The sequence below is a fragment of the Rhinoraja longicauda genome, chromosome 22 (assembly GCF_053455715.1).
Source record: "Rhinoraja longicauda isolate Sanriku21f chromosome 22, sRhiLon1.1, whole genome shotgun sequence".
Taxonomy (NCBI): Eukaryota; Metazoa; Chordata; class Chondrichthyes; order Rajiformes; family Arhynchobatidae; genus Rhinoraja; species Rhinoraja longicauda.
The window spans coordinates 34,406,917-34,429,780 of NC_135974.1; the positions used below are offsets into that span (position 1 = coordinate 34,406,917).

Below are 22,864 nucleotides of genomic sequence, written 5' to 3' on the forward strand. Positions count from 1 at the left end.
AACATAGAAAACAGGTGCAGGAGTAGGCCATTCGGCCCTTCGAGCCTGCACCGCCATTCAATATGATCATGGCTGATCATCCAACTCAGTATCCCGTACCTGCCTTCTCTCCATACCCCCTGATCCCTTTAGCCACAAGGGCCACATCTAACTCCCTCTTAAATATAGCCAATGAACTGGCCTCAACTACCTTCTGTGGCAGAGAATTCCATAGATTCACCACTCTCTGTGTGAAAAAAACTTTCTCATCTCGGTCCTAAAAGACTTCCCCCTTATCCTTAAACTGTGACCCCTTGTTCTGGACTTCCCCAACATCGGGAACAATCTTCCTGCATCTAGCCTGTCCAACCCCTTAAGAACTTTGTAAGTTTCTATAAGATCCCCCCACAATCTTCTAAATTCCAGTGAGTACAAGCCGAGTCTATCCAGTCTTTCTTCATATGAAAGTCCTGCCATCCCAGGAATTAATCTGATGAACCTTCTCTGTACTCCCTCTATGTCAAGAATGTCTTTCCTCAGATTAGGAGACCAAAACTATACGCAATCCTCCCGGTGTGGTCTCACCAATGCCCTGTACAACTGCAGCAGATCCTCCCTGCTCCTATACTCAAATCCCTTCGCTATGAATGCCAACATACCATTCGCTTTCAGGTCGAGACCCTTCTTCAGTCTGAAGAAGGGTCTCGACCCGAAACATCACCCATTCCTTCTCTCCTGAGATGCTGCCTGACCTGCTGAGTTACTCCAGCATTTTGTGAATAAATACCTTCGATGATAGAAATGTTGCTGTAGGAGTAGAGATTTAAGAGTGTGGAACGATTGTAATATGCGATTGTAGATCTACTTCTATGGCTGGCACGCAAATATTCGCCTGGGTTGGGCGCCATCTTGGAACCATTCTCGACCCGAAACATCGCCTAGTCCTTCTCTCCAGAGATGCTGCCTGACCTGTTGAGTCATTCCAGCATTTTGTGTCTCACATCGTAGCTGCATTAGCTAAAACCCGATAATTCCACGTAGCTTGTATTTAGTTCCATATAATTTAGCAATTACTGATAGTTCGTACTTACCACCACAATGTATCGAGGTCTGTACTGAATTGTCCCAAACAGACCGAGTATGACAATAATGATGTGCAAGAAATTGGCCAGGATGGGAGCCCATTGATAGCCCAGGAAATCAAATATCTGTCTCTCCAAAGCAGCAAGCTGAAAAGGCAAAGGAAACGAACACATCAGATTAAACTGCTGCCAATATTAACACATACTTAGTGTAAGAAAATAACTGCAGATGCTGGTACAAATCGAAGGTATTTATTCACAAAATGCTGGAGTAACTCAGCAGGTCAGGCAGCATCTCAGGAGAGAAGGAATGGGTTCAATTTGCGGTGGGACAAGACCGGGTCGAGACCCTTCTTCTGTCGTCTGAAGAAGGGTCTCGACCCGAAACATCGCCCATTCCTTCTCTCCTGAGATGCTGCCTGACCCGCTGAGTTATTCCAGCATTTTGTGAATAAATACCTTCGATTAAACTATTAGCACTCATTCCTAACCGAAAGCAAAGAACAAGAGTCACCTACATAATTATCTTTTATCACATGAGGCGGCACAGTGGTGCAGCGGGTAGAGCTGCTGCCTCAAAGCGCCAGAGACCCAGATTCAATCCTGACCTCAGGTGCTCTCTGTGTGGAATTTGCATGTCCTCCCTGTGACCGCGTGGGTTTCTTCCGGGTTTCTCCAGTTCCCTCCCAAATCCCGAAGTCGTGCGGGTTTGTATGTTCGTTACCCCTCTGTAAACTGCTCCCTAGGCGGCATGGTGGCGCAGCGGTAGAGTTGCTGCCTTACAGCGAATGCAGCGCCAGAGACTCAGGTTCGATCCTGACTACGGGCGCCGTCTGTACGGAGTTTGTACGTTCTCCCCGTGACCTGCATGGGTTTTCTCCGAGATCTTCGGTTTCCTCCCACACTCTAAAGTCGTACAGGTATGTAGGTTAATTGGCTGGGCAAATGTAAAAAATTGTCCCTAGTGGGTGTAGGATAGTGTTGATGTGCGGGGATCGCTGGGCGGCACGGACCCGGTGGGCCGAAGGGCCTGTTTCCATGCTGTGTCTATAAATTCTAAAGAGGTCAATGTTCTGCACAATAATTTCTATCATGGGGTGTGTGTTTTCCACGACAGGAAAAACATTCATCCTTGCTGATCCGAGAAGAGGATTTGCTATCAGCCAATTTTCCAGCTTGACAACATCTTTCCTATAAAATAGTGCTTATTTGCCAAAATCATGTTTTTCATTTTTCAGGAGGCAACTGAGAAGCCCCCTGGGCACAATGACACACAGAGATCCAGTCACTCAGTGAAACACAAAGTGCCAGACAAACTCAATGGGTGAGGCAACACCTGTGGAGTGAATGGACAGTCGGCATTTCAGGTCAGAACCATTCTTCAGAGTCGAGGAGAATCCCCCGGTTGATCAAGGGTTCCGACCCAAATCGTCGTCTGTCCACACCTTCCACAGATGCTGACTGACCCACTCAGTTCCCCCAGCACTTTGTCTTTTGCTGGAGAAATGGTGACCTACCAGCAGAAAGACAATGGAAACATAGAAACATAGAAAATAGGTGCAGGAGTAGGCCATTCGGCCCTTCGAGCCTGTACGCACCACCATTCAATATGATCATGGCTGATCATCCAACTCAGTATCCCGTACCTGCCTTCTCTCCATAACCCCCTGATCCCTTTAGCCACAAGGGCCACATCTAACTCCCTCTTAAATATAGCCAATGAACTGGCCTCAACTACCTTCTGTGGCAGAGAATTCCACAGATTCACCACTCTCTGTAATCTGTAATACATGATTACAATCGAGCTGTCCACAGTGCACAGATATATGATAAAGGGAATAACGTTTACTGCAAGATAAAGTTTCTCAGGAAATCTGAACTAGTTCTGTGAAACCAAAGAGTAATTATTAACAGTGTGGACAACACAACACGACACAAAACGAAACGACTAAGTTGTCATTAAGACCGCAGATGATCAATAATAATATATTCATAAGTCATAGGAGCAGAATTAATCTATTCGGCCCAGCGAGCCAACTTCGTCATTCAATCGTCACTGATCTATCTTTCTCTCTCAACCCATTTTTGGGGTGCTTCAGTTTCCTCCCATACCCCATAGACGTGCACATTTGTAGGTTAGTTGGCCCTTTGTAAATTGTCCCTCGTGTGTAAGCTGCAAAAGTGGGATAACATAGAAGTGGTGTGCGTGTAATCGATGGCTGACATGGGCTCGGTGGGCCGAAGGGCCTGTTTCCACGCTTTAAACTCTAAAAGGGTTAACATTTTGCACAAGAGTTTCAATCATAGGATTTGTTTTTCCCACAAAAGAGGGAACATGGTAATTAATCCTGGTTGTGTATAAATTCTCAATGTGCCCATGCCAAATCGGGTGCTTTAGTTCAAGCAGTGAAATAATACAGAGAGGAATATGATATATTGCTGAGCTACTGATCGTTAACACATATTGCTTATGCAAATGGAATGAAGGGACACTATGTAAACCCTCTCCTTCCTCAGACTGCAAGGACCAGCTGGAAAATGAAGTCAAGTCGATCAAAGTTCACATTCAGGACTATATTCATTGGGTTAGAGGGCAAGATTGATGGCATCTGAATTTAAGGGGCTAGGATGGCACGGTGGCGCAGCGATAGAGTTGCTGTCTTACAGCGCTAGAAACCCGGGTTCAATCCCGACTACGGGTGCTGTCTGTACGGAGTTTGTACGTTCCCCCCGTGAACGCATGGGTTTTTTTCCAGGATCTTCGGTTGCCTCCCACACTCCAAAGACGTACAGGTTTGTAGGTTAATTGGCTTGTGTAAGAAAATAACTGCAGATGCTGGTACAAATCGAAGGTATTCATTTCACAAAATGCTGGAGTAACTCAGCAGGTCAGGCAGCATCTCAGGAGAGAAGGAATGGGTGACGTTTTGGGTCGAGAGCCTTCTTCAGTCTGAAGAAAGGTCTCAACCCGAAACGTCACCCATAGGTGAATTGGCTTGGTGAATTGTCCCTACTTTGTGTAGGATAGCGTTAATGTGCGGGGATCGCTTGTCGGTGCGGTCAGGTTCAGTCTGAAGAAGGGTCTCGACCCGAAATGTCACCCATTCCTTCTCTCCTGAGATGCTGCCTGACCTGCTGAGTTACTCCAGCATTTTGTGAAATAAATACCTACCAGTGTGAACAGGTGATCGGTGGGAAGGCATGGACTCGGTGGGCCGAAGGGCCTGTTCCTGTGCTGTCTATCTCTAAACGAAACTAAATTTCTGTTGGGTTTGTAGGTTAGTTGGGCCTCTACAAGTTTTCCCAGCGTGTTGGAATCCAGTTCAATTTAACTCCAGCACTTAGGAAGTAGGTCTGTGCGAAAAGCCAGCTTGTCAATAGACAATAGGTGCAGGAGGAGGCCATTCGGCCCTTCGAATGTGATCATGGCTGATCATTCTCAATCAGTGCCCCGTTCCTGCCTCCTCCCCATACTCCCTGACTCCGCTATCCTTAAGAGCTCTATCTAGCTTTCTCTTGAATGCATTCAGAGAATTGGCCTCCACTACCTTCTGAGGCAGAGAATTCCACAGATTCACAACTCTGACTGAAAAAGTTTTTCCTCATCTCCGTTCTAAATGGCCTACCCCTTATTCTTAAACTGTGGCCCCTTGTTCTGGACTCCCCCAATATTGGAAACACGTTTCCTGCCTCTAACGTGTCCAACCCCTTAATAATCTTATATGTTTCGATAAGATCCCCTCTCATCCTTCTAAATTCCAGTGTATACAAGCCTAGCCGCTCCAGTCTTTCAACATATGACAGTCCCGCCATTCCGGGAATTAACCTAGTAAACCTACGCTGCACGCCCTCAATAGCGAGAATATCCTTCCTCAAATTTGGAGACCAAAACTGCACACAGTACTCCAGGTGCGGTCTCACTAGGGCCCTGTACAACTGCAGAAGGACCTCTTTGCTCCTATTCTCAACTCCTCTTGTTATCCCGAGAGTTATCCTCCTCCGCGGGAGTGAGTCAGTGGATGAGATAAAAAAAGTCTTCCCGAATGTTTAATCTACTGTCGTTTCCTGCACCACCCACCACTGTTATGCGTAGCAGAGGCTTTTGTTTTGTTTTGATGATTTCCTCGTCTTTAAACTGCAGAATGTACAGGGCTGTTTTGCACAAGATATTCATCTGGAACAGTGGGCGACTCCCTGAGGAAGATTCAGGGGAGGCGGGAAGGCCGATTGAAAACCGAATTAATCCCCAGCCAGAAAACACAGACTGGTTTACAGTTCTGCCCCTCCCACCTCTGGGGGAAATGGGATGAAACTCTATGCCAGCAAATGCATTGCCACAGACGGCCATGGAGGCCAAGTCAATCGAAGGTAGACGCAAAATGCTGGAGTAACTCAGCGGGTCAGGCAGCATCTCGGGAGAGAAGGAATGGGTGACGTTTTGGGTCGAGAACGTCACCCATTCCTTCTCTCCAGAGATGCTGCCTGACCCGCTGAGTTGCTCCAGCATTTTGTGTCTACCTTCGATTTAAACCGGCTTCTGCAGTTTTTTTCCCTTCCAAGTGGATATTTTTAAGGCAGAGATAGATTCTTGATTAGTACGGGTGTCAGGGGAGATGGCAGGAGAATAGCGTTGACAGGGAAAGATAGAGCAGCCATGATTGAATGGCACGGTAGGCTTGATGGGCCGAATGGCCTAATTCTGATCCTATGATTTATGAAGTTATTACCCGGGTTCAATGCTGACCTTAGGTGCTGTCTGTGTGGAGTTTGCATGTTCTCCCTGTGACCACGTGGGTTTCCATTGGGTTCTCCGGTTTCCTCCCACATCCCAGAGTGGTGCGGGTTTGTAGGCTAATTGGCCCTCTGGAGAAGGCCCCTGGTGTGTGGGGGAGCGGATGAGAAAGTGCGATAACCTAGGATTAGTGTGAGCAGGTGATCGGTGTGCATAGGGTTGCCAACTGTCCCATATTAGCCGGGACATCCCGCATTTTGGGCTAAACCGTTTTGTACCGTACGAGACCGCCCTTGTCCCGTATTAGGCCAGGACAGCGCTGTAGGCCCGGGCGCTGTAGGCCCGGACACTGTAGGCCCGGACAATGTAGGCACGGACATTGTAGGCCCGGACAGTGTGTGCTGGGCGGGCACTGTATCCCGGGGGCCGCTGCAGTCCCCGGACAGTGTAGGTAGACACAAAATGCTGGAGTAACTCAGCAGGTCATGCAGCATCTCGGGAGAGAAGGAATGGGTGACGTTTCGGGTCGAGACCCCGAAGAGTCGAGTCTGAAGAAGGGTCTCGACCCAAAACATCACCCATTCCTTCTATCGCGAGATGCTGCCTGACCCGTTGAGTCATTCCAGCATTGTGTGTCTACCATTGATTTTAACCAGCATCTGCAGTTTATTTGCTACATCGGACAGTGTAGGTCCGGAGGCCCGGGCGGCGCCTAACGGAGGTTGCCTAGCAACCCGCCTCCTGGCCCGGGCGGCCGCCATTGGTGGAGCGGGAGCACGTGGCCGCTGGCTGGGTGAGGTCACGTGGGGCACGGGGCGGTGACGTCACCCTATCCCGTATTTGGGAGCGAGGAAGTCGGCAACACTAGGTATGCACTCGATGGGCCGAAGGGCCTGTTTCACATGCTGTATCTCGAAACTAAAGAGATTTGTACAATTGTACACTTCTAACACATGTGGTTGGCAAAAAAAAATTCAATGCCTTTGTATGAACGACTTATTCTCATCGAAATTCAAATTGTAATCATAGATGGGTCTGCCCCTGACACGATGTGAGCACGTGGACGATGAACTTTGATTCTGTTCTGATTTGTCATTGAGAAGCAGAGCGTGGACAATGGAGCACATTCATGGTCAGAGGACAGAAACACGATGATTGTAGTGGGGAATGGATTATCAAAAGCAAGAGTTCTTATGGGCCTCACAGCCTTCAGTGTTCACTGTTTAATCTTGCAAGCATTTAAAATGCCAATTAAAAAGTCTAGAATTAATTCCAGAAACAAAAGTTTAGCATTAGGGCGGCACGGTGATACAGCGGTAGAGTTCGGGAAAGCGACCAGCATAATAGACAATAGACAATAGGTGCAGGAGGAGGCCATTCGAGCCAGCACCGCCATTCAGTGTGATCATGGCTGATCATTCTCAATCTGTACCCCGTTCCTGCCTTCTCCCCATACCCCCTGACTCCGCTATCCTTAAGAGCTCTATCTAGCTCTCTCTTGAATGCATTCAGAGAATTGGCCTCCACTGCCTTCTGAGGCAGAGAATTCCACAGATTCACAACTCTCTGACTGAGAAAGTATTTCCTCAAGTCGTGCAGGTTTGTAGGTTAATTTGGCTTCGGTAAAACTCTGTTGAATGTCGCTGGTGTGCAGGAGAGTGCTGCTAGTGTACGGGTGATTGCTGGTTGGTCGGTGCGGACTCAATGGGCCGAAGGGCCTGTTTCGGTGCTGTATCTCTAAACTAAACTAGCCTAAGTTATACCGCATGGAAACAAGCCCTTGGGTCAACTCATCCATGCCGACCAAAGTGCCTCCTTGAGCCGTCCTTTACTTTAGTTTCCCGTCACGTGTACTGAGGTACAGTGAAAAGCTTTTTGTCGTGCGCTATCCAGTCGGCAGAAAAACTATACAGGATTACAATCAAGCCGTCCACAGTGTACAGACACAGAATAAAGGCAATAACCAATATTGCAAGGTAAAGTCCAGTAAAGTCCAATTAAAGATAGTCTAAACATCTCCAATGAAGTGGATGGTAGTTCAGCACTGCTCTCTGGTTGGTGATAGGATGGTTCAGTTGCCTAATAACAGCCGGGAAGAAACTGTCCCTGAATCTGGAGGTGTGCGTTTTCACACTTCTGTACCTCTTGCCCGATGGGAGAGGGGAGAAGAGGGAGTGGCCGGGGTGAGACTGGTCCTTGATTATGCTGCTGGCCTTGCCGAGGCAGCGTGAGGTATAGACGGAGTCAATCGAAGGGAGGTTGTTTTGTGTGATGGTCTGGGCCGTGCCCTCAATGCTCTTTAATTTCTTGCGGTCTCGGATGGACCTACTCCCAGTTGCTTGCATTTGGCCCACACCCCTTCACGATCCTTCCTAAATCAGGCCCTTCTGCCCACTGAGTCCATCGATCACCGCTTCACACTGTTATCCCACCTTCACATACACTCCCTGCACATTGGCGGCAATTCACAGAGGCTGATTAACCCAAAAGCCCGCACGTCTTTGGGATGTGGGAGGAAACCAGAGCACCCGGAGGAAACCCATGCGGTCATAGGACAGAAGAAACGGTTTAAGGACTGCCTCAAAGTGTCCCTCAAAGACTTGGACATCAACCTCAGCACTTGGGAGTCTCTTGCACTGGACCGTCCAACCTGGCGTAGCAAGCTCACCACAGGAGCCCGTGCAGCAGAGAACAGACGCACTGCAGAGGCCCAGAGGAAGCACACCGCGCGCAAGGCCCGGGCTACCTCCACTTCCACTGCAGCACCCATCCACTTGTGTCCTACGTGTGGGCGTGCCTTCCGGGCCCGGATCGGCCTCACCAGTCATTTCCGGACCCAGTCACCAATCCTCCAACTGAAAGTGAAGTCATGGTCATCTTCCAACCCGAAGGACGAACAACAACAACATAGGGAGAACGTGCAAACTCCACACAGAGAGCAGCCAAGGTCAGGACTGAATCCAGATCTCTGGCTCTGTGAGAAATCTGCTCTTCCAGCTGCCCCACGATAAATTGGTATCCTCTTCCTTCTTCCCAAAATAATTCAAAACCCATCAGACTTCAAATCCCTTCTTGATCACGTGTAGGAAGGAACTGCTGATGCTGCTTTACACCAAAGATAGACACAAAAGTGCTGGAGTAACTCAGCGGGTCAGGCAGCATCTGTGGAGAAAAGGAATGGGTAACATTCTGGGTCGAAGAAGTCTGAAGTAGTCTGCCTGAGGAAGGGTCTCAACCCATAACGTCACATGTTCCTTTCCTCCAGAGATGCTGCCTGACCCGCTGAGTTACTCCAGTATTTTCTGTCCCCCCCTTTCAGATCACTATGAGTTGCATTTTATGGCCCATTTATGATTTATGCCAACTCTTTCTCTTTCATTTGCTGAATGAATGCATTTAGTTTTGCCTGAAATTCCATCGTAATCTGCCAAGGCACAAATTCTCTTTCCACAAAGTCTGACATTCAGGTGACCATTGGCATTGGTGAGCAAGAACAAGCTGGACTTTGAAGTTTCATTTTTAACATGCGGGGAAATGTCTAAGCTAGCTGTTTGCCTTCACTTAACATCTGACTGACTGGAGTAGAACTATTTTCCCTTTCTGACACTTTGGCCGATTCAGCCAACCCATTCGCATTGATTCTGAACACGAGCATCAATCTCTTTCAGCAGCTCGGCCAAGTGCCAACGTTTAAATACGCTGGATTCAACGAAATGGGCAAGGCTTGGAGCAGTCCTCACTGCATCTTTCAATAGACCATCAACGGTAACACGATGGCAAGGGCTCTGGGTGAATTCTAGAGAGGAAGGGCACAGCAACAGCTGTGTGCTTATAATCTCCCAATGTGTAGGGTGGCCACGGTGGCGCTGCGGTAGAGTTGCTGCCTTACAGCGCTTACAGCGCCAGAGACCCGGGTTCGATCCTGGCTAAGGGTGCTAGTCTGTACGGAGTTTGCACGTTCTCCCCGTGACCTGTGTGGGTTTTCTCCTAGATCTTCAGTTTCCTGCAGATAGCGTGCAGCGTAGGTTTACTAGGTTAATTCCCGGAATGGCGGGACTGTCATATGTTGAAAGGCTGGAGCGACTAGGCTTGTATACACTGGAATTTAGAAGGATGAGAGGGGATCTTATCGAAACATATAAGATTATTACGGGGTTGGACACGTTAGAGGCAGGAAACATGTTCCCAATGTTGGGGGAGTCCAGAACAAGGGGCCACAGTTTAAGAATAAGGGGTAGGCCATTTAGAACGGAGACGAGGAAAAACTTTTTCAGTCAGAGAGTTGTGAATCTGTGGAATTTCCTGCCTCAGAAGGCAGTGGAGGCCAATTCTCTGAATGCATTCAAGAGAGAGATAGATAGAGCTCTTAAGGATAGCGGAGTGAGGGGGTATGGGGAGAAGGCAGGAATGGGGTACTGATTGAGAATGATCAGCCATGATTACATTGAATGGTGGTGCTGGCTCGAAGGGCCGTACGGCCTCCTCCTGCACCTATTGTCTATTATGTTGGTCACTTTCCCAAGGCAGTGTGCAAGTGTAGATGGAGTCAAAGGTAGAATCGAACCAATGTACATGTTAATAACTGTGCTCTAATGCCTTGCATCTCACCAAATATAATTTACATTGTCAAGACGCATTTAGTTCTTGATCTGCCAGTTATTTATTACCCAGGAGGAAGGGGATTCAGTTTTTTTTATTTTACACCCTCAATTCAACAACTAGGCTGTAACCAGAAGCCACATGTTGGCTTCAGGCCAGGAACAATATGTTTACAGCTTGACAAGTGTCTTAAATCTTATTTAGGAGGGAAATTCATGCATGCATTCATGAACGCACCTCTCACACCTCTCCCCCCTCCCCGCCCCCCCCCCCCCCCCCCCCCCCCGAGTTATAAATTTGAAGAGCGTAAAGAGAGAAAATGTAAATGTTTCACAAGGGATGGTGGGCACTCAAACTGAAGCAGGTTTGGCGAACCATCAATGCAAAGCATCACACAGCGCCGTGCAGGTCTTCTGGTCACACGGCATAGGGAGTGTGAAACCACCCCTTCAAGAAGCCTCGGGCGGCAAGTCAGGTTAGGCTGCAGCTCCAAGTGCGTTCAGGACATCTGGACGTACTCCGCAAGAGCTCCCTGGTGGTCTAATGGTTAGGATTCGGCCCTCTCATCGCCGCGGCCCCGGTTCGATTCCCGATCGGGGAACACACACACACTTTTGGGTCTGCCCTCGCTGGAGTTTAGAAGAATGACGGGGGACATAGAAACATAGAAAGTAAACAAAGGAGTAGGCCATTTGGCCCTTCGAGCCTGCACCGCCATTCAATATGATCATGGCTGATCATCCAACTCAGTATCCTGTACGTGCCTCGTTGAAACGTACAGAACAGTGAAACGCATGGATAGTGTGGATGGGGAGAGAAGGTTTCCACTAGTGGGAGAGTCTAGGACTAGAGAATTAAAGGACGTTCTTTCAGGAAGGAAATGAGGAGGAATGTCTTTAGTCAGAGGGTGGTGAATCTGTGGATTTCTTTACCACAGAAGGCTGTGGAGGCCATCTGAATATATTTAAGGCAGAGATAAATAGATTCTTGATTAGAGATGGACACAAAAACCTGGAGTAACAGCAGGACAGACAGCATCTCTGGAGAGAAGGAATGGGTGACATTTTGGGTCGAGACCCTTGGTTAGTACGGGTGTCAGGGGTTGTGGGGAGAAGACAGGAGAATGGGGTTAGGAAGGAGAGATAGATCAGCCATGGTTGATTGGCAGAGTAGACTTGATGGGCTGAATGGCCTAATTCTGCTCCTATCATGATCTGATGAACTGATGAAATTTGCAATAACACCAGAAATGTTGTTACACAGATACTAAATCAAATTTGGGAGAGCTTTATGGAAGGATAGGATCAATGAGCCATACATCTTTAGTTTCCTTAGAGATACAGCACATAATCAGGCCCTTTGGCTCATCGAGTCCCCATGGAATCTGTGGAATTCATTGCCACAGATGCAGTGGAGGCCAAGAGATTGGGTATTTTTAAGGCAAAGATTGACAAATTCTTGATTAGTAAGGGATTATGGGTAGACTTGATGGGCTGAATGGCCTAATTCTGCTCCTAGAACATGAACTTATCAAACCTTCAAAGGCAGATTCACTGATCACGTGCCCAGCTATTGTCCATGGGACTTGGATGAAGGAAAACAGGCTTTAACCAAACTTGAGTCTACAAATAATTTTCAGACTGTATAAACACGTGAATAGTTTTTATATTCATGAGAGTTCTTTTCTCCCTGATAGCAATAAGAGTTTCAGTCCCATGTGTACCCAGTTGCAAAATGTCATTCAAATCATATCAGATCCCACGACTCAAACATAATTACTCCAGGGGACAGCAGGTGATTCAATTATGGATGTTGTTAAACCAAGAAAAGTCCTCAGTTGGCTTGAAATTGATGAGATGAGACCCCAATCTGATAAGGAGAAAAGTCGTGATGAACTCATCTACAATCCTGTGCGGTCTGGGGAGCGTTAATGAGAAAAACGTTGCATTAATTAATGCCCGCTATCAGTTTGTCCTGTTATTGTTGTGGCTACACTTGCAACAACCCAGAAGAATGAATTTGGAAAGGTCATTGTTGGAAGAGTGTAAAAGTCATGCACCATCAAGTTTAATGGATCTGCAGAAGACTTGAGCATTCAGCTGGAAGCAACTTTTTCTTTTTCAGGTGGTATTTTTCCCTTTGCACTGCCTATTGTGTTTGTATGTGCCTTGACTGTACGCATATACACTAATGAGCCAAAGCATTATGACCACCTGCCTAATATGCTGTTGGTCCTCCGTGTGCAGCCCCATACGCAGCAGGGTGCGATGCACTGTGTATTGTGACACATTCCTCCCGTGACCACCATTAAAATTCTCTGTGACTTGTGCCACAGTCGACCTTCTGTCGGTTTGGACCAGACGGGACAGCCTTCGTTGCCCTCGCGCATCGATGAGCCTTGGGAACCCAACACCCTGTCTGTCGCCGGTTTGTGGTTTGTCCCTCCTCGGACCACTGTCGGTTGGTACTCACCACTGCTGACCGGGAGCACCCCACAAGCCTTGCCGTTTCAGAGATGCTCTGACCCAGTTGTGTGGCCATAACAATTTGGCCCTTGTCAAAGTCGCTCAGGTCTTTACTCCTGCCCATTTCTCCTGCATCCAACACATCAACTTCAAGAACTGACTGTTCGCTTGCTGCCTGATATATCCCACCCCTTGACAGGTGCCATTGTAACAAGATAATCAATGTTATTCACTTCGCCTGTCAGTGGTCATAATGTTTTGGCTGATTGGTGTAGATCATGGTGTGCCTGGTTCACACACAAAGCTTTTCACTGTATTTCACCATGTGGCACAATAATAAACCAATACTAAATACCAGTTGGATCAACGTGCCACACAGTCATGCAGCACGTAAACAGGCCCTTCGTCCCAACTCATCCTTTCCGACCAAGATCCCCATCCAAGCTAGTCCCACTCATAAAGTCAGAAGTGATAGGAGCAGAATTGGGCCATTCAGCCCATCAAGTCGACTCCGCCATTCAATCACGGCTGATCTATCTCTCCTAACCCCATTCCCCTGCCTTCGCCCCATTAACCCTGACACTCACTCATGTTTGGCCCATATCCTTCCCCAACCTTTGGCCGCCATTGGTGGAGCGGGAGCACGTGGCCGCTGGCTGGGTGATGTCACATGGGGCGGGGAGTGGTGACGTCGCCCTTTGTCCCTTTTTGGGAGTGAGGAAGTTGGCAACCCTACACGGAATTTAAATTGTACGTTCATGGTTAAATGCGTCACACACTGCCTGCCGTACGGACTCACCTCTCCTGCTCCATATTAGGGCCGTGACTGTCCGTAATCGTTTCACCTTCAGAAAGAATTTGGCCGATTTCACAGACGTACAACATCGAACAGCACAGCACAGGAACAGTGTCTCTGTGACTTTGGACTTTAGAGATACAAGCACGGAAACAAGGCACTCAGCCCACACCGACACTGACACACACCAGGGACAATTTTACATTCATACCGAGCCAAATGACTGACAAACATGCACGTCTTTGGAGTGTTGGAGGAAACCGAAGATCTCGGAGAAAACCCACGCAGGTCACGGGGAGAACGTACAAACTCCGTACAGACGGCACCTGTAGTCGGGATCGAACCCGGGTCTCCGGCGCTGCATTCGCTGTAAGGCATCAGCTCTACCGCTGCGCCACCGTGCCGGCCTTCTCATTGTTCAGTATTCCCAGCAAGTTCTAGATTGGAATTCCACGATTTGCTGCCCTTTAGCTTTATAGAATTTCCCCGTTTTTTTAAATAATTCTGTTCCCCCTGTGGGAGGTTTCATTTATTAATGTTCACACAGACTGTTTAAATACTGACGTAACATCAATTAAAACAAGGTGATTAAAATTTATGGATTGGGTGGGCATATTACGCGCAAGACTTTTAATAGATAACAGGATCCGTAACATTGCACAAATCTCTGCTTTGTTAACAAGAATCAGTCGGTGAATAAATCATCATCACAAGGAGACAAGTCTCATTAGTTAATTGAAAAAATGTAATAGATTTTCCAGAGTAGTTTTACTTAGCAATCTGTTTAGGTGGCAATAGGGTTGCCAACTTCCACACTCCCAAATAAGGGACAAAGGGTGACGTCACCGCCCTGCGCCCCACGTGACCTCACCCAGCCAGCGGCCACGTGCTCCCGCTCCACCAATGGAGGGGGGAGAGGGGAGGGGGGAATGTTGGAGATGGGAGGGGAAGGGGGGGAGAGGGGAGGGTACTGCAACAATGCAGGAGGTTTGGACCCAATGGGTACACTTGGTCTGGTAATTGTATAAACTTCTATCAGTAGGACATGATTTAAGGCCGGCACGAATTAAGTTGCTGCCTCACAGCTCCAGAGACCCTGGTTCGATCCTGACTACGGGTGCTGTCTGCACGGAGTTTGTATGTCCTACCCTTGAAGGTGTGGGTCTTCCCCGGGTGCTCCAGTTTCCGCCCACACTCTAGAGACGTAATGGTTTGTAGGTTTAATTGGCTGTTTTAAAAATTGTAAATTGTCTCCAGCGCAGGGTTGCAGTGGTGCCAGAGTTCACTGGAGTGCTGCTCTGGCACCTCTGTAAACAAAACCCAAAATAAACAGCGGGGAATTTTAACTAGTGGGGTATTTAACACCAGCCGCTCCGGCACCTAAAAAATTAGCACTGCACCACTGTACCAGCGTGTGGGATAGAAACATAGAAAATAGGTGCAGGAGTAGGCCATTCGGCCCTTCGAGCCTGCACCGCCATTCAATATGATCACGGCTGATCATCCAACTCAGTATCCCGTACCTGCCTTCTCTCCATACCCCCTGATCCCTTTAGCCACAAGGGCCACATCTAACTCCCTTTTAAATATAGCCAATGAACTAGCCTCAACTACCTTCTGTGGCAAAGAATTCCACAGATTCACCACTCTCTGTGTGAAAAAAAACTTTCTCATCTCGGTCCTAAAAGACTTCCCCCTTATCCTTAAACTGTGACCCCTTGTTCTGGACTTCCCCAATATCGGGAACAATCTTTCTGCATCTAGCCTGTCCAGCCCCTTAAGAATTTTGTAAGTTTCTATAAGATCCCCCTCAATCTTCTAAATTCCAGCGAGTACAAGCCGAGTCTATCCAGTCTTTCTTCATATGAAAGTCCTGCCATCCCAGGATTGTGCTAGTGCGCTGGTTGGCACGGACTCGGTGGGCCGATAGGCCTGTTTCCGCGCTATATATCAAAACTAAACTAAACATGGGAAAAATGACGTGTATATTTTATTAAATTCAGAAGAGTCCAGATGAAAATCAAGGCGGATTATGTTGCAAATCTTCTCTTATCTTGGAACAGGTGTAGAGATAAGCCAAATATTAAACCACGCCAAAACAATTTCACTTCCCTTCATGAAAGCCATCATAAGACTTCACCAATGATTAATTAAAGTATAAAAAATTCAAGAATTCCTCCTTTCACTGTCAGCGAGTTGTAATATTCCTGCTGCGCTGATAAATAAGTAATGTTTCTTTTTTTTTAAACAAGTCCTTTGGAGCGTAAAAGGAATATTAAGTGGACAATGAGGTGGAATTGTGGAGAACAGGAAGTTGCCCATGCTTTTGCCAGGTTACTACCGAACCCCGCTCCTTAGGAAAAATAAAACAATTAGGATCAGCGTGGTTTAAAGAATCAATAAGATAACAAGAGGTGTATGTCAGGACGAGAAAGCTCCAGGGCGCCTCTCCCTGAGGTATCTCACCTGTCATCATGGAAACCGTTAATGAGCAAAGGCTTGCAGCAATCTGGAGGTTGATAATGTGTACAAAAACCGCCCAAATAACCCACAACTCTGTATCCTACCCAACGCCATTCTGCATGCCAAGCCATCTTACATTTATACTTAAAGGCAGACACAGAATGCTGGGGTAACTCAGCTGGACAGGCATCATCTCTGGAGAGAAGGGGTTACCCACTGGGTTACTCCAGCATTTTCGGCTTCAACCCAACATCTGTGGTTCCCTCCTTACATTTATTCTCACTTAGTAGCACCATTTAGGACACAAATTTAAGCTTCATTCTGTTTCCAACAGTCTGTTTATTCGTTTAAAGTTGTGTGCTCCTAATTCCACGTCACCTAAAGAGGTATGATTGCAGCCCAGACCATCACACAAGCCGACCTCCCTTCCACTAACTCCATCCACACTTCACGCCTTGTCATAGTTGCTACAATCATTCATATAATTAACTCTTACCAGGTGTAGAAGAATCCTTTTCCACAAAACAGCCAAGGTATAGTCTGCCCTTTGGGTACAATAAGCCATAAAACTATAAACCGCACTGGAGATTACACAATGAGTTTATAGTTTGTTCAGTATAGCAGCAGCAGGCACCAGGGTTGGATCCTGGCCCTGAGATCCGTGTGGAGTTTGCACGTTCTCGCTGTGACCTTGCGAGTTTCCTTCGGCTTCACGCCACAACCCAAAGACGGTTAATTAAGGGGTTAATAAAGAAGATTATTAAGGGGTTGGACATGTTAGAGACAGGAAACATGTTCCCAATGTTGGGGGAGTCCAGAACCAGGGGCCACAGTTTAAGAATAAGGGGTAGGCCATTTAGAACTGAGATGAGGAAAAACTTTTTCAGACAGAGAATTGTGAATCTGTGGAATTCTCTGCCTCAGAAGGCAGTGGAGGCCAATTCTCTGAATGCATTCAAGAGAGAGCTAGATAGCCATGATCACATTGAATGGTGGTGCAGGCTCGAAGGGCCGAATGGCCTCCTCCTGCACCTATTGTCTATTGACGGTGGGTTTAGTTTAGTTTAGAGATACTTAACAGAACAGGCAGGAGGGGAGGGGGAGGGGAGGAGGGAGGGAGGGAGGGAGGGAGGGGGGATTGGGGGAGGAGGGAGGGGGGATTGGGGGAGGAGGGAGGGGGGATTGGGGGAGAAGGGAGGGGGGGTTGAGGAGAGAGGGGAGTGGGGGAGGACAGGGTGCTGCACCAATGCAGGAGAGTTTTGGGCCCAATGGGTCCATTTGGTCTCGTAGTTTAATAACTTTTCAATGAACCCGGTGACTTTACAAAGAACAGGAAATGGAACACAGAGAGTTTTATTTTGTCAAAACAGCCACACGCCCTACTCAAATTCCAGACCCCTGGTTCACCCTGTGGATTGGTCTGTGTGTCACAATCCCGACAATTGGGATTGGGATTTTTATGGGGAGAGGAGTTTTCATTGGAGAGGATTTCGATTTTATTTTTAGATTTAGAGATACAGCGCGGAAACAGGCCCTTCGGCCCACCGAGTCCGCGCCGCCCAGCGATCCCCGCACATTAACACTATCCTACACACACTAGGGACAATTTTTACATTTACCCAGTCAATTAACCTACATAGCTGTACGTCTTTGGAGTGTGGGAGGAAACCGAAGATCTCGGAGAAAACCCACGCAGGGCACGGGGAGAACGTACAAACTCCGTACAGACGGCGCCCGTAGTCAGGATCGAACCTGAGTCTCCGGCGCTGCATTCGCTGTAAGGCAGCAACTCTACCGCTGCGCCACCGTGACTTTGTCAGTGGAGAGGTGTTTTGAGTGCAGTGGAATTTTGAGTGCAGTTTTGAGTGAAGTGATACAGCACGGAAACAGGCCCTTCAGCCCAGCAAGTCCACGCCGACCATCGGTCACCCGTTCACACTAGTTCTATGTTATCCCATTCGCTCATCCACGCCCGACACACCAGGGGCAGTTTCTTTTCTAAAGGGAGACCAATTAACCTACAAACTTGTGTCGGAAAGAACTGCAGATGCCGGTTTAAATCGAAGGTAGACACAAAATGCTGGAGTAACTCAGCGGGTCAGGCAGCATCTCTGGAGAGATTCTCTCCACAGATGCTGCCCGTCCCGCTGAGTAACCTACAAACCTGCATGTCTTATATTAAAATACTAATAATGAAAAATATACCATGGTTTTAATCAGATTAGGCTACTGAAAATCATTCATAGCTGGACAACAAAGCATTTTAATTGTTGAACCAAGATCAGATCACAAAATCCCACAATATAGGACCACAATGTGTAAGAACCAAATACATTCAAACAGTTCCATCATTGTTTTATTACTTCAGTTTATTTAAGTTAGTTTGGAGACACAGCAGGGAAACAGGCCCTTCGGCCCACTGAGTCCACACTGACCCGCGATCGCCCGTTTACACTAGTCCTACGTTATCCCACTAGTTCTACGTTATCCCACTTTCTCATCCACTCCCTTGCACACTAGGGGGTAATTTACAGAGGGCCAATTAACCTGCAAACCCGCACGTCTTTGGGGATGTGGGAGGATAGCGGAGTGAGGGGGTATGGGGAGAAGGCAGGAACGGGGTACTGATTGAGAGTGATCAGCCATGATTGCATTGAATGGCGGTGCTGGCTCGAAGGGCTGAATGGCCTACTCCTGCACCTATTGTCTATTGAAACCGGAGCACCCGGAGGAAACCCACGCTGTCACAGGGAGAACGTGCAAACTCCACACATGCAGCACCCGAGGTCAGGATGGAACCCGGGTCTCTGGCGCTGTCAGGCAGCAGCTCTACCCGCTGCACCACTGTGCTACTTTTAGCCAGGCTTTTCCGACATGTTCCAAAATATACGAAGAACAACAAAAAATGTCATAGATTTCCCCTATGGTATAAACTCAATGGCTGCTACTTCCTCCCATTCATTCAGCGGGAAAACCTCTTCACTGTTTCTTTCCAAATATTTATCACTGTTGAAAACACAAATCTTAGTGACCTTTCTCAGAGCAAATACAACAAAGCTCAAATCCAATTTTAAAAAATGAAAGAAAGTCCAGTTGGAACATTCAATTAAACTCACCTGCTTTGAATTGACTTTGAATAAAAAACAAGCCACCTGTTTGTATTAAGTTAATTGGCTCATTAATTTAACTGCCCTGTTTAGTTTTAAATGATTTAGTTTAATTTATTGTCACATGAACCGAAGTACAGAGAAAAGCTTTTCAAGAGAGAGTTAGATTTCGCTCTTAGGGCTAAGGGAACCAAGGGATATGGGGAAAAAGCAGGAACGGGGTACTGATTTTGGATAGGAAAAAAACTGCAGATGCTGGTTTAAATCAGAGGTAGACACAAAATGCTGGAGTAACTCAGTGGGTCAGGCAGCATCTCGCGAAAGAAGGAATGGGTGACGTTTAGGGTTGAGTCTGTAGAAGGGTCTCAACCCGAAACTTCACCCACCCCTTCTCTCCCGAGATGCTGCCTGTCCCGCTAAGTTACTCCAGCATTTGTGTCTACCTACTGATTTTGGATATCACAAAATGCTGAAGTAACTCAGTGGGTCAGGCAGCATCTCAGACCCACATCAGTCTGAAGAAGGTCTCGACCCGAAACGTCACCCATTCCTTCTCTCCCGAGATGCTGCCTGACCCGCTGAGTTACTCCAACATTTTGTGTCTACCATCGATTTGTACCAACATCTGCAGTTATTTTCCTACTGATTTTGGATGATCAGCCATGATCATATTGAATGGCGGTGCTGACCTGAAGGGCCGAATGGCCTACTCCTGCACCTATTTTCTATGTTTCTATGTTGCATGCTAACCAGTCAGCAGAAAGACGATACATGATTACAATCGATCCATTTAAAGCTCCATTGTAAAGCAGAAAAAAGAATAATCTTAATACATGAAGTATCCATTAATATTCACTCATTGTAATTTCAAAGCACTGTGATTAGCTTGTTTAATTGTCAAGAGAGAGAGGGATATTTAAATATACAGAATAATTAACATTCATTCAATGTCTGATCTTGTGCTGTGTATCAGCACTGAAAAGGAGGACTAAAGATCACATTACATTATGTGCCAACCACAATGGACTAACGTTCACAGATAATTAATCACAGTTGCTGCGTAAATGGAGATCGAGCAGAGTGAATGGTCGTTTAACATGATTTCATGGCAATTTCCTCAGTTACTTTCTGTCAGCAGATTCCCAGGATATTTTTTATTTACATCGACATAATGGAGTCTTTCTGAGTTCAATGGACAAAGTGTATCTTTGCACTCACACTAATATTTGAGTCTCGTTTGTTTTATGGGGTTTTAGTTTTAGAAAAACAGGGTGGAAACAAGGGCCTTCAGCCCAACGAGTCCACGCGATTACCCATACACAAGTTCTTCGTGAGCCCAGTTTGGGCTACACACTGGGGGCAATTTTACAGACGCCAGTTAACCTACAAACCTGCACATCGTCGGGACTCCCAGAGGAAACTCGCAGGGAGAATGTGCAAACTCCGTACAGACAGCACTCGTAGTCAAGATCGAACTCAGGTCTCCAGCGCTGTAAGGCAGCAAGTCTACCGCTGGGCCACTGTGCCCCCATCTTGTAATATTAAATGTAGAACATAGAACAGTACAGCACAGGAATGGGCCCTTTGGCCCAACATTTAGGGTTGCCAACTGTCCCTTATTAGCCGGGACATCCTGTATATCGAGCTAAATTGGTTTGTCCCGTATTAGGACTGCCCTTGTCCCGTATTAGGCCCGGGGGGCGCTGTAGGCCCGGACACTGTAGGCCCGGACACTGTAGGCCCGGACAGTGTAGGCCCGGGCGTGGCCTAATGGCGGTTGCGTAGCAAATCGCCTCCCGGCCTGGGCGGCCACTATTGGTGGAGTGGGAGCACGTGGCCGCTGGCTGGGTGAGGTCACGTTGGGCGCGGGACGGTGACATCACCCTTTGTCCCTTATTTGGGAGTGAGGAAGTTGGCAACCCTACTAATATGGGACAAGGGCGGTCCCATACGGAACAAACCAATTTAGCCCAAAATACGGGATGTCCCGGCTAATACGGGACAGTTGGCAACCCTACTCACTACCCTCTGTGTTAAAAAAAAACTTGGCCAACACACTCTTTTAAACTTCACCGTAAAGTTATGCCCTCTAGTCTTTGATCTTTCCACCCCGGGAAAAATGTGCTGTCTATCCTAACATTGCCTTTCATCATTTTGTATACATCTATCAGGTAACCAGCATTCCAGAGAAAACAGTCCGAATTTGGATTATTTGCAAAGCAGTAATCATGAATCAATAATATTAAACATTAAACAATTAATAAATGATTATCTAATTTTACTTCAGTTTTGCCTTCCGTAAAGAGTTACTTTAATTGTTATCATTCACCACTTCCGAAATGGTTCAAATCTAACAAGAGACATCAACAGTACAAGGCAATAATTATACATAGCGTTATCACATGCTATTCATTTTGACAACGTTTTTAATTAATAGTTTTACTGGCCAAAGGTAAGGTTGGTATGTGTGATGAATGCTTAAATCCCTGATATTCCCTTGCAGCCCTTTTAATGAAGGTGCCAGCTCGATTACTTTAAAATACTTCAATCGTGCCGATCACTGTGTGGCACGGTGGCGCAGCGGTAGAGTTGCTGCCTTACAGCGCTTACACCACCAGAGACCCGGGTTCCATCCCGACTGTGGCCGCTGTCTGTATGTTTTTTGTACGTTATCCCCGTGACCGCGTGGGTTTTCTCCGAGATCTTCGGTTTCCTCCCACACTCCAAAGACGTGCAGGTTTGTAAGTTAATTGGCTTGGTATAAATGTGAAATTATCCCTAGTGTGTGTGAATGTGCAGGGATTGTTGGCCGGTGCAGACTCGATGGGCCCATGGGCCGAAGGGCCAGTTTCCGCGTTGTAGCTCTAAACTAATTCACAAAGTACTACAAAGTGATTGAAATTATACGAAGGCTATCATTTTCAATGCATAATAACATGATACCAATGTTTGGCATGTTCAGAAAAGACAAAGGCATTTCACATAAATGCACCAAGAGAGGGGATCTTATCGAAACGTATAAGATTATTAAGGGGTTGGACACGTTAGAGGCAGGAAACATGTTCCCAATGTTGGGGGAGTCCAGAACCAGGGGCCACAGTTTAAGAATAAGGAGTAGGCCATTTAGAACGGAGATGAGGAAAAAAGAATTCAGTCAGAGAGTTGTAAATCTGTGGAATTCACTGCCTCAGAAGGTAGTGGAGGCCAAGTCTCTGAATGCATTCAAGAGAGAGCTAGATAGAGCTCTTAAGGATAGCAGAGTCAGGGGGTATGGGGAGAGGGCAGGAACGGGGTACTGATTGAGAATGATCAGCCATGATCACATTGAATGGCGGTGCTGGCTCGAAGGGCCAAATGGCCTCCTCCTGCACCTGTTGTCTATTGTCTATTGTAAACCTACTTTCCTATAATCCTGTCATTGCATCAAATTCAAAATCTAAGTTAAACTGATCTCATCTGCAGCACATGATCCATATCCCCCTCTTACCTGCATAATCCATGTGCATATCTAAAAGCCTCTTAATGCCCATCGTATCTGCTTCCACCACCACCCAGGGCAACCAGTTCCAGCCACCCACCACTGTTCGTGCAAAGAACCTTCTCCTGCGTGTCTCCATTAATTTTTTTAACTTTCCCGCTCT

At 47.1% G+C, this 22,864-nt stretch overlaps 1 protein-coding gene across 2 annotated transcripts in view; it reads right to left on the reverse strand.

Moving 5' to 3' along the window:
• The window catches only part of LOC144604552 (sodium/potassium-transporting ATPase subunit beta-1-interacting protein 3-like), an 81,897-nt gene that overhangs the window by 47,455 nt on the left and 11,578 nt on the right, over positions 1-22,864 (reverse strand). For both annotated transcript variants that reach the window (XM_078419105.1, XM_078419104.1), the window contains exon 2: positions 1,071-1,208. In XM_078419105.1, coding sequence (XP_078275231.1) covers positions 1,071-1,208 — 138 coding nt within the window. The remainder of the gene's footprint in view (positions 1-1,070; positions 1,209-22,864) is intronic.